Raw genomic sequence first — 12,935 nt, forward strand, 5'->3', positions numbered from 1 at the left:
TTTGGGTACAAATTTCTTCTAAACATCATCCGTTTCTTCAAAACCAGACAAAAGTTCATGTACGTTATTTTCAACAAAGTTATCATCTAGACGTCCTGTCCTTGCATTCAGATCCCCTCCGATGATCCACTCAACTTCTCCTAACTTATCGCTAATATCATGATAAGTCTTCACAAGAGACTGTATACCTTTAACCTTTTCATTATTAAACACAGGCGAAAATTAATGCGGGAGGTAGGGGAAGCATAGGACCACTTTACGATCTGTTTGTAAACAGGTCTCCTTCAACAGTAAACAAACACATTCTTTCATAGAAATTTCTAGCGTTGTGACTTGGGCACCTAACGACCGACGAACAAGAACAGCAACACCCCCACCTAACCCGTGCTCACGTTTTGCAGAGTAAATATTGTACTGGGGAAAGGCGAGGAGCAATTTTTCTTCACTACATGAGTAGACCTCAGAGCAAGCAAAAATATCATAAGACGAACAAAAGTGGACAAAATCAAGGTTAAACAATTATTATTTTTGCGATATGCCATGAACATTCCAACACATAATTTTTAAAAACATTGCTTGGGTGTTATCTATTGTTGTTGCAAGTCTGGGCCGGCCGTGTTCCTATTCTTTTGCTGTCGTTGAAGCCAAAGACTGACCCTGCTGTCTCCTTGTGGCCACACCACCGTCTCTGCCCCCCGTTGCCTCACCATCGCTCCCCGACTGATTGCGGGTGACCCTCTGTTGCTGTACAGACAGACAGACAGACAAAGAGACAGAGACAGAGATGCAGAGAGGCACACAGAGAGACAACAGGGAGGGGGGGGGATTATTGTATTACGACTTATTTACGTTTATGAAGAAGAAGAAGAAGGAGAAGAAGAAGATCAAGAAGAAGAAGGAGGAGGAGGGGAGGAGGAGGAGGAGGAGGAGGAGGAGGAGGAGGAGCAAAGAGTAAATGTTGAGGTGACGAAGCCGGCCCACCTCTGCAAGCCCATCTTGTGGCCTGTACGCTCGAGAAATGTGTGCAGTAGGCAAAATCAAACACCGCCCCCCCCCTCTCGTTCTGTCTGTCTGTCTGTCTGTCTGTCTGTCTGTCTGTCTGTCTGTCTGTCTGTCTGTCTGTCTGTCTCTCTCTTTCTCTCTCTAACATTCTCTCTCTCTCTCTCTCTCTCTCTCTCTCTCTCTCTCTCTCTCTCTCTCTTTTCTCCCCCCCTCTCTCTCTCTATTGAACATTTCTTACTTCACACAATATAAACTGTTAGACATTTTAAACCTCGCACATGATGTACGTTGAACTTTTAAAACTCCCCTCCTGTTATATTGCTGAACATTTTAACTTCACACCTTACATTAAACCTCACATTTTATATACGGTTGAACATCTTTAGCTTCCCACTTCATACAAATGGATATGTCACTGTTGAAGTTAGTCAAACCCGTTTGAAACCTTTTTGTAAATCAAAACTTGAATGATCATTTTAAGACAAATACAATTGCACTGGGTGTGAAAAAGAAAGTGACTGCTGTTTTTATTTCCAAACTTGAAATAGTCATGGGTCTAAAAAGAAGTGACAGCTTCAATAACAAATTCCCCGAATTCACAACGTCTATTTAACGTACGTGTCTTTACGCATCTATCGAAACAATCCAGCTCATTTAGCCCGGGCTGAGAGGGGTACAACATCCCCGCAGAAAGACCAAGATTACTTGATAAAATAGTATCTCTCCACTAGGGATTCGAACTCGGGTGTCCTGCGTGCAATAGCGAAAAGCCTAACCGCTACAGCACATACCCCGGTACTCCCTCCTTGAATTCCCATGGTTTACTCTAACTGACCAATGCGCTATCTTAGAATTACAAAGTTCTGTCGGACACTTTTAGCCCTTTTGAGTTACTATGACCGTGAGGTCAGAAACCAAATTTTGTTCTATCTGCTCAGTCCAAATTATAAGAATGTTCGGAGTCGTTATCAAGATACTCGTAGAATTGCATTCGAAAAATCTTGATGTTGTGAAACTCAAGAGTATTTTCGTCATATTTCTCGAAACTCGATGCTGAACAGATACAACTTTGTAATTCTGGGGTACCGAAGAGTGTGGGCATGGCCGTGTACGGTAAATACGTTAGTATATGCGGCGATCGTGATTGCTCCGCCAGAGTTCAACCTGAAATGAATGCGCCTTCCATGCGTTCAGCGGAGAAATGTTGTTGGGTTTTTGTAACCACAGCTCCCAGGACCTGAATAGTTGCTACTGATTTTTTCTTAAACACGGCACTCGCTTTTGCATAATGACATAATAAGAGTGCACGAAACACCAGTTCGTTGCATTCATGACAGTTAACAGCACGGCTTGTTGGTATGACATGAATTAAACTTTACGGGTGCCTTTTCTTTTAAACTATTTAGACTGTTTCAACGTTGTAGTCAAAACTTGAACAACATGGTCAAATAAAATACAATTCCATGGCACGTTAGTTAGTACAGCCATTTAAGCGACTTTTGTTTCACTTGACATGTCGCTACCTTAAAATTACAAAAAGCAAAGTTCTATCTGACATTTTCAGCTGCTTTGAGTAACTAAGGCCAAGAGGCCAGAAACCAAAGGCTCTATCTGCTCACTCAAAATCGTAAGATCATTTGGAGCCGCAAGATATTCAAATAGTTCATTTGAAAAGCTTGACATAATAATTTTGGAACTCAAAATTGTTAAAAATCAAATTTCTCAAAACTAGGTTATGAGCAGTGAGCAGATAGATCTAGACCTTTGAATAGAAGTAACGATGTGTTAGAATTTTGAAAGTGATCGACCTTCTAGTTTAAGTGAAGCGCTTCGATACCATGGACCTTTGAGTCTCGACAGATAATCTGAAAGAGGTATGCATGATATTGCTTTGCTTGGGCGATAAACGTGGATTGACACTTTTAAAATGTGCGAGATTAAACGTGCGTGTGATAGCGCTCGAAATCTGACGGTATGCAGTAGCGAGCGTCGTAAAACTCTTCTCAAACTGAAACTGAAAACTGATATTTCAGTCCACAGAGGAGGCGCGGCAGTGCGGCCACAGGAGAAGTTTGTTGACTCAGACCTCGTCACGGTGTGCGCGCATTCTCTTCCTGCCCTCTCCTCGACGAAGTTGCACATTATTCTATGAACACATTCGGACCGCCGCACTTCGGAGCAGATTCTTTTTGTGTTAGGTAACCTAATCTCAGTGGAGCAACGTGGAACTACTTACCAGTGAAGGAGCATGGTACGTAAGTATCAGCAAAACAATATACAATGGGAGTTCATCGAGGGTGCATCATGCAGAGATTTGACGGACGCGGCGAGAGAGTATTATTTCGAAACATTTACGCTTGGTGGACGGAACAACAGCTGAAAGAACAAGACAGTGGAAACTGAAAACTCCATAATGTGAACGTGGAAGGAAGACTTTGAAACTTGACATTATATTTCATACGACAGAAAACATTCTTCAATTTGTTATCTGGCTCCACACGTGTTTAATTTGATTGGGGTTTGATGAATGCACTGGCCGTGGACAGTCACGTGGTGTTGTTGCGGTAGCCCCGAGGACATAAATAGTAACTACAGCTTCCTTTATTCCGTTGAATAGTTTAAAATGAACTGAGCTATACGAGTGCAGCATTTTGTATCCTGGAAAATGAAATGATACACAGTATTACATTATGATACATAATGATATATTATATAATAGTATGGTTGAAACAGATGTAAGGAAACAAGTCATCTGTGTTTACGTGGAAAGACTTTGAAACTTGACATTTTATCCCAGACGACAAAAAACAAAACAAGCAACAACAAAAACAAGCAGACGTCCTCATTTCTTATCTCTTGGAACATGAACCAATACACCTGATGGTTGCGATAGAAGGAAGGAAAAGAGCCATGCGCTTGAACCTGAGTAACCTGGTGGGCTGTGTGATGATGGTGGTCACCGCTCTGGTTATCCTCAACGTGGTGGTCATCCTACAGTCGCCGCGGGCAGAGCCAGACTTCTTCTCTCAGTCTCAGCAGTCCCCGGATAGAGACGTCTCAGGTACCTACGTCACGTGGTTTTTCTTTTTGTTTTGTTTTGTTCTATTTTGTTTTGATTGTTTTGTTTTGTTCTATTTTGTGTTTTGTTTTGTTCTATTTTGTTTTGATTGTTTTGTTTTGTTCTATTTTGTGTTTTGTTTTGTTTTGTTCTATTTTGTTTTGATTGTTTTGTTTTGTTCTATTTTGTGTTTTGTTTTGTTTTGTTCTATTTTGTTTTGCTTTGTTTTTTTCTATTTTGTTCGGTTTGTTTGTTTGTTTGTTTTTTTCTATTTTGTTTTGCTTTGGTTAATTATGGTTGTCATATTTCCGTGATGTTGTTACTTATCGCAGGCCCACTTTTTAATAAATTTAGGTACTTTTTGCAAGCTTGCTGAAGTGGGTAGTAGGCGGGTGCTCTGGTGTGGTTTGCTCCTTCTTTCCTCTCAATCATCTATCATCCTTATCTGTCCTACTTCTATTTTGTGTTTATTACTCTGGAACACCTATAATCTTCGTTACACAGTTATGGCCGTATAGGGCAGGAATTGCGCAACGAACGACCATTGTGACATAGATAAAGGGTAGGGAAAGGGTTGATGCTTGGGTTAGGGTTAGAGTTTGGGCTCGGGCTAGGGTTAATGTTAGGGGGTGTTATGTTAGGGTTAAGTTTAGGGCTAGGCTTTGGGCTAGGGTTACGGTCTAGGCTGGGGCTAGGGTCAGGTCTCTTTTTTATAGTGTTTGTAGAGATGGTCACTTGTTACAGAGGTCCTTCCCGTCGTTATGCTGCAAGCGCCATAAAACACGTACTAAAACTAAAACTAAACAGCTCGCCGACGTTACGTTGTTTCTTGTGTTGCTTTTGACTTTGTTGTTCTGACAGGTTTGCTGCTGTTCTTATTTTTGCTGGTACTGTTGATCTTATTTGAAACATTATTTTTCAGGCTTCTCCGTACCTCCTCCTTCTGTTTCTGTGACGATAGCTATGTTCACTACAGTAAATCACTCCACGACTTCCATAAATTACGCTTCTGCCACTGTTATTGCACAGTCCAAATGTCGTGTTGCACATGCTACTTACGCTTGGGAAACTATACCAGTTTGCGTTTTCAACTTTAAAATATGAGTCTCTCTCTCTCTCACCCTCTTTCACACACACACTCTCCCCCCCCCTCTCTCTCTCTCTCTCTCTCTCTCTCTCTCTCTCTCTCTCTCTCTTTCTCTCTCTCTCTCTCTCTTACACACACAAACACACACACACACACACACACACACACACACACACACACACACACACACTAACAAACACACACGCCAGACACTCACACTCACACCCACGTACGCACACACACAGACACACAGACACACATACACACACATACACACAGACACGCACACTCACACACGCACGCGTATACGTGCGAGCTTGAGTACGCGTGCAAAAATATTGCTCTTTAATATTTATTCCTGTTTTACCACAATAGCCTACTAAACTTAAAATTATGAGCAGGGGAAATATAATATTTTATGTCCCTATCTTTTGTGGTGTCGACGGTTAAGTTGAGCCTCGTATGAGTTTATCTTTTTTTCTTAACCCCCCAACGACATCAACTCATATCCATACTCGACTGCATAACTATAATCATTATTAATATTGTTATTGTACACACGGCGCACCGGCGGTGGAATTTTAGTTGCCGCGGGGGATTCCTCGCCGAGCGCCTGATCACGTCGGGGTCACGGGGGGTCAGCTCCCTGTCGCCGCTCAGTCTGTGCCGACTTAACTTTTCGTACTTTTTAACCGTACGTTTTAGGTGTATCCTTGTACTTACAGTAATTATCATTAAACGCACTCATAGCATAGGTTTCTGATTTTGATACTTAAAAAACAACGGACATTGTATCTTTTATGGTTATTTTGTTAGACGCTCTTGAAATAAGCAATGCTAAACTGTGATTTGTTTTGACAAATGTTGCTGAAAAAAAATCAATATAAAAAAAGGGGGCTCGACAAAACTTGTCGAGCTTTTAGAATAAGAACGACACAACATAGATGCAAGTACTCACAAAAAACTGTATCTGCGCGAATGATAGAAAGCTGTATTTCTGCACCTTAATCCATCTTGGACACATTATGATGAAAAGTGTTATGCGACACAGCAGTTCCATCATTTACAAATGTCTAATACAGTTGTGAATATACACATACACAAATCGTTTTAAATAAAATTGATGTTGTGGTCTCTCAACGAATCGACTGTAGTGCCATAATAGGTGTACACAGAATAATGCATGTGTGTTATATGTTACACATTCAAGAAACGTCTTACATTTCTCAATTAATTCTAGGTGCTGTCAGTTGACTGAAGCACAGGGGCAACTTGCAGTGACTGGGTTTTCAATATAAACTCTAGCTTTTTGGTGACATTGTTAATTCCGCAAGCTCTTTTTTCTAGTTTTGCAATCTGTTGGTGGCTGGCTTCTGTGCCCTGTTCTCCTAATAAACCAAGTCCAAACTTGTGCTTCTCCATCCAGCTGATGCAATGATGCTCTAAAATGTGTTGCTTGGGAATGATCTTATTGGGGAAACAGCGTCTGTAGAGTGTCATATGTGAGGTAGCGTGGTGGAATCAGGCTCTCGTCAATTTTTGGGCATGTAGAGTTATTGGTATCACCTTAAAGCTTGTTCGCTTGTCTTTATTTGGATGAAAACAAAATCCATTTATCTTGAATACAGGTCAAGATATTTGTGAAAGAAGGAGGTGGGGGTCACCTGTTTTCAAAAGTAAAATAAGTGAGAAAATGGCTGCCAAAGATTAGTTATTTCCTTAGATTAAGAGTCCATGGTAACAGAAAATTTACTTTTTTGTGCCTTTAATCAACGTTTATCAGAAAAATGCACTCAGAAGTGAGTTCTTCAAAGGGCATGAAAGGTGTTGGGCCAAAAAACATAAATTTGATAAAAATTCACAAACCTGCGGGAAAATGCGCGTTTCTTCACTTTGATTATTTTGACTATAGCCTGATTCCACCACGCTGCCTCACATATAATAATTATTGTCAATGCTTGCTTTAATTGAGGGCAGCTCCTCTAGAGTGACCGGTCTGGTGTGGGAAACAGCCTGATGAACATCACAGAAGGCCTGGTTCAGAGAATTGAATATCAGCTGTACTTGATGAGCCTCGTCAGCGATGAAAGGGTTGAGTGTGCATGCACGCGTTTGGGAGACTATCTCTTCCGTGAGATGTTGGAACACTTTGGAAACTAGGTAGTTATGACACTGATTGCCTATGAAAGACCTGCTATGATACGCCTGAGGGGTTATCCTGTGTTGGCTGAGAATGGAGTCAAGAGATAATGCTACTGGGCCAGTTCTGAGAGTGAGGTCTTGATAAGTTACAGATGACAGTATGTACTCTGTTTCCTCTAATTTCTTTCTGTACTTGGCGGTGTCATCAGCGTGTTCACAAAACACAAGGCAGCTCCTCAAATGCACCAGTTTCTCCTGTGTTTCCTTCAAAACATTCCACTGACTGCCGTATTGCTTCACAGATTTCCCCAAGTCTGTTAATGTCTCGTCCCGATCGTTGACAATTTTTACATCAATTTTGTGAGTGGCCTCTTCCAAAGGTTTGTGGTGTTTGAGAACTACGCCAAGGAAAATATGTAGGTATGGAGGTGCTACGTGGTCTAAAGGAATGTCTAACAGTGGTTTGTGGAGGCAATTATTGTACCGGGCCGCTTCCTTTTTGTCGCACCCATGGCTTTGAATGAAGGCAGCGAGGTCAGCGTGAAGATCTGACAGTTGGCGCTGTTCAAATGGGCCAGCTGTTCTTGAGGAATGCATTTCTCTTCTTGGCATGAGACACCAAAGGCATGGATATGTGCCTCGGGGACCTGAAAGGCCGTACACCTTACATAGAAAATCATAATCTCCGTTGAGAAATAAAATGATTTTCTTGCCCTTCCAAGTGTGACTGCTAAGACATTTTATGTCGGCATCGACTCCAAAGTGGAGAAACCTTTCCAAATTTTCCTAATGATCCCTAACTGTGGCCAAAGCAAAAGACAACAGTGTTTTTCTGGCAATTTGGTTTTTCCACGTTGGTAATTTGCAGAGTCATCTTAAGAGAGTTTTTGCCATGGTCACCCCCTACTTTCACCCAGACTTCGTCGTCGGGTATTTGCCCATAATGCCACGGCAACATATTATTTTTGTCATAGGCGTCTAAAATATAATCAACCAAAGACGGCAACTTTACTACCCTGGCCAAATGCTCTTTAGACTCTGTCCCATTCTCGCTAATAAAGTACTTCTGTTCCACTTGGACAAAATCTGACACTATTTCTCTGAAAAAAACCCTAACGGATGTCTCACTTTCCAGGAGGATTCCTGCCTTCTTCAGATGTTTTCTTTGGGTTCTTCCCTAACGCCAACTGAGCCCAAGTGCCTCGGACATGCACAGAGTTTGTTGTTTAGTCAATTTTAAGTGCTGAGCTCCTTTTGTTTTATTGTAGATTACCTGTCTTCGGCACATGGGAACTGTCTTTAGTTCTGAAGCAAATTGCTTGTCCAGGGCCTCTGGTGATTTTCCTGACATTTTCATTCTGGCTTCTGATAGCCATCGAGCCCTCCTCCGTTTGGTTGGTGTCTTTGCTGCAGAAGACTTTTTTCTAGGCACTAAAGTTTTCTGTAGTACAAGGGGTTGTCCTTTCGTTTTGCAAGAGAATGTGCTGTGGTTTGGGTCTTGGAATAATTTTCTCTTTACAAAATGTGTGAGGAGCAGTTCCTCTTTTTTTGAAAGAGGTTCTGAGACTGGTTTTCGTAAGGAATCTAGAAGTGTCTCCTGCCGCGGTGTCACTGGAGAGGTTGCTGTGTCTGCTGTCCGGTTTTTTAACGGTGTTGATGTTGCTATTGGGATTTCAGAAAACTGTAGTCGTAAGCTGTCATCTTCATTACTAAACGGTGTTTCGTCACCCGGATCCAATTCGTCTTCATCTCTATCAATTACTTCTTTCTTCGTTTTGATGCACCCGTTGCCTAAACTTAGTCTATGAGCACAAAGAGAACAGTTTGAAGTAGTGTTCTCCTCACTGAATTGGCACCAAACTTCTCGAGCTTTTCCTTCAATTTCTCTGGCCATTTGCAGAGACTGTCCACTTTCTGCTTTCTTCACATGCAGAAGCATACGTGCGCATTTCCGACACAAAAACTGAGAATGAATGTCTGGGTTGTCAGTTTTGGTGTCTATTCCAAATACAAAAAGTATATCTCTGCTCTTGTCTTTACACAGTTTAAAAAAAAATGATTTCTTATCTTTTCTAGTTGTATGCAGGCTGCCACAGATACGACACAATTCATGAACAAACACAAAGTGTCTTTCTCTTGTGTGTTCCATGGTAAAGTAGGAGTCAAACGGGTAACACTGAGTGAATTTTGTCAAAAGCATCTTTCTTCTCCTATAACTCAACTACTACTATTCGTGCAGATATAAGATTTCTCACGGTGAAAGACATGCTATTCGTCGTCAGTTCAAGACATACTTTGGAGAGATCTGTCGTGCATATGTTAAATAAACAAGCATTTATTCATACATATGTAACTAAAAATAGACCGATTAGGGTACTCTACAAACACTTGTCTAGATCTAGAACACGGTAACTAAAAGTAACAGAATCGGGCGAAAAGTGACGCCGTGTACAAAACAAAAGATCTCCAGCAACGCCTCTGACGACATCAAGGACTTTAATATCATAGCGAGCAAATTTTTAATTATTACAGAGAACGTTTTTTCTTAGCGTGGTGAACTGAGGAAAATTTGGGAAACTGCATTGTACTGTTTTAAAGGATACATTGTGTTATCCAACACAGCTAAAAATCAAAATCGCAAGTTGTACAAGCTATTTAATTTTGAATGGCTGGATCGCTCGTTGGTATTTGTTTGACAACCTTGTCGCTTTTGCTGCCGATTGTATTTTGTTTGTCTGTTTTGTTTTTCTGTTTTGTTTGTTTGTTTTGTTTGTTTGTTTGACTGAATGTTTTATTTTGTTTGGACTTTTGTCTGGTACAAGTTTAAAAGGAGAAAAAAAGGGCGTAAAACTGGGGGCGGGGAGGTCTGGCGATGATATTTCTTTCTTCTTGCCTTTACTTTGTTGTTGAAGTGCAAAAGCTGCATGCTTTGTCTGTATCCCCCCCTCCTCCTCATCCTCCTCCTCCTCCTCATCACCATCACCATCACCATCATCATCATCATCATCATCATCATCATCATCATCATCATCATCATCATCATCATCCTCGTCATCATCATCATGGATATGTGCTATGTAAAAGAAATTATTATACTTATAATTATTGTTATCATTATTATTATTATGTTATTGTTATTGTTAATGTTCTTGTTATTATTATTACTTTTATTATTATTATTATTATTATTATTATTACTATTATTATTATTATTATTATTACTGTTATTATTATTATTAAACCACATCGTAGCACCCGCCAACCATCCACCCCCCCCCCCCCCCCACTATAGTATTATTCTGCTGTTCAGTTTTTCAACCCAAAGCTTGGGGAGAAGATACCAGACGACCAGCCACAGCCCACAACGTCACCGCTGACCTGCCCAGGATAAAGGTCAAGGTCATCTCCACTCAAGTCTGTCCAGGTTTGAGCGTCGAATTCTCAACATCTGCGGATGGAACATTCCAGGTAACTTAGTTAAAGATTGTCTGCCTGCCTGTCTATCTATCTATCTATCTATATAATTATCTATCTGGCCAAGCACATGGTCCACACACGCAGGGTCGGAAACCCGCCTCCTAAATATTTATCTAAATTGTGTTAACGGGGGCGTAAAACAACTTTCTTAAAAAAAATACAATGGACAATGTCAGACATTGACTGACGAACTTTTTATTATAATCAGTATTATTATTATTATTATTATTATTATTATTATTATTATTATTATTATTATTATTATTATTATTATTATTATTATTATTATTTTTATTATTATTATTATTATTATTATTATTATTATTATTATTATTATTATTATAATTATCATTATTTTTCTTCTTCTTCTTCTTCTTCTTCTTCTTCTTCTTCTTCTTCTTCTTCTTCTTCTTCTTCTTCTTCTTCTTCTTGTTCTTCTTATTCTTCTTCTTCTTCTTCTGGGGGAACAGGAGGGTGTTTGGGTGTCCGTACATTTTCTCCGACAGAAAAAGTCCCTCCCATACTTTTTTTTTCGCGGCCCCCCCCCCCCCCCCCCCCCCCCAAAGCGAGTGGACGGGTACCGGGCCCTCCTGTACTCGGCTCACCTGGATGAGGAAGAGGGCGTGGTGCGGGTGGTTCTGCTCCGACTCCGGACCAACCCTAAGGGCGGCCTCCTGTGCCAGGGATGGTACCCCGGGCGGGAGGGGGAGCCCCTGGAGGTCGTGGAAGGCGGGATCATGGATCTGCCGGAGAGTCATGGGCGGAGGTGAGTCAGTCACGGACATAATTGGTCACTTTTAAGGACAAGCGGGCTAACCCAGATTTCTGGGGTTTCCAGAAATCTTGACCTATACCAAAAGTGGGCGTTGCTCTACCTATAGAAGACGTTTGGTTTCATTGGTGCGTATGTGTGTTTGCTTATAAGGAAAGCTCTCCTTGTCTTTTAAAGAGACTGGATAAGGATCCAAAAACTTTAACTTCAATTTTCTCAAAACAGCATTTATCGGGATAGCTCCCTTGTGCAATTATGGCGGCTGGGGTGGGCTTCTTTTTTAAAAAATTGTCGTGAGTGTGTTACCGCGCTCGCCACTACATAAGGTCATAAGAGCGCGCTGGGCACACCAAACATTTTCAGTTTTGAATTTTGCCCAGGTGGCGGCCGAAGCCTACTCTTATCAATTTTGGACCACCTAGGAATCTTTAACGCGAGCAACTTGCACACAGGACCTCCGAGATTTTTCGCCCTTGTCCATGAAGGCTAGGTGTAGATCTTGCCTACCATAAGATCAGGGATGTGGCTGAAAGACAGCAGTAAGAAGGAGCCAAGGAAAAGAAGTAGAAAAGCTGCAGAAAGAGTCAGGACCCCCGAGGAGGGGGCAAATGAGATGAGGGGGTGGGGGTGGGGGCAGAAAGGGGAGACAGAAGCAGATGACAGAACATTGTTAGAGAGCAGGAATAGGTGTCAAAGGAGAACATTTTAGAGAAGAAACTTTCCTATCGCTATCCGAATTAGAACCCGGGATCTATTGAATGAGAGGCGAACACCTTAACCTCTAGGCCACAAAGCCCCAAGACTGAGGGGTAAAGAAAAAAATAATCTTGTAACAAGTTTTGCCACAAAAAAGTGTCATTAGTTAGCTGCGACGTAGGCCATATGCCGGTGTAAAATGTGTGTGAGAAGCAGGAGGTGCTGTGAACGATCCCAATGTTTCGCGTGACAGAGATTTATAGTATTTTATACGACTTTATGAAGAAAATTGTTTTAATCCAGTCTCAATTATTGTGGGAAAAAATGTATTAAATTGAGACAAATCGTAAAGTTTTCAGATGGTTGACGGAGGGAGATCAGGATACTATAGCTTTTTTGACAGCATTTGAGCAAAAGAATGAATGGCGACCCATGATCGTCGATATCTGTCACAGTTCTGGCATTTGATAATGGTGATGCTGCAACACTGTAAGTTATATCTAAAAGGCAGGAACTCCGAATTAACTCTCCATCTCTGAAAGGACCGGGTCAAATGGGAAAAGTATATTTGGCACAGCATAGTATAATACGAGTAGGATGGGCACAATTTCAACAATGTTTGTCATGGCGTTTTCTTTTAATCTCGAAGTGTGTTTTTCTTAAACAGCCAGCTCGAGCTAATGAGTTAGTGTCTCCCCCCC

General features: G+C 41.3%; 2 protein-coding genes across 6 annotated transcripts in view; one reads left to right on the top strand and one right to left on the bottom strand.

Annotated features, from left to right (window-relative positions):
• LOC101857582 (glycosyltransferase family 92 protein F13G3.3) overlaps positions 1-11,532 on the top strand; it is a gene marked incomplete at its 3' end in the record, with an annotated part of 42,670 nt that extends 31,138 nt beyond the window's left edge. For 2 of the 5 annotated variants that reach the window (XM_035971086.1, XM_005103480.3), the window contains 3 exon segments: positions 3,036-4,063; positions 10,600-10,757; positions 11,333-11,532. In XM_035971086.1, coding sequence (XP_035826979.1) covers positions 3,883-4,063; positions 10,600-10,757; positions 11,333-11,532 — 539 coding nt within the window. 5 annotated transcript variants of the gene reach the window in all.
• The window catches only part of LOC118478137, a 4,884-nt gene continuing 354 nt past the window's right edge, over positions 8,406-12,935 (bottom strand). Inside the window, exon 2 of the mRNA XM_035971091.1 lies at positions 8,406-9,216. Within this exon, the coding sequence (XP_035826984.1) occupies positions 8,467-9,216 (750 nt within the window). The 3' untranslated portion in view covers positions 8,406-8,466. The remainder of the gene's footprint in view (positions 9,217-12,935) is intronic.

The sequence above is a fragment of the Aplysia californica genome, unplaced genomic scaffold (genome assembly GCF_000002075.1).
Source record: "Aplysia californica isolate F4 #8 unplaced genomic scaffold, AplCal3.0 scaffold00373, whole genome shotgun sequence".
Lineage (NCBI taxonomy): Eukaryota > Metazoa > Mollusca > Gastropoda > Aplysiida > Aplysiidae > Aplysia > Aplysia californica.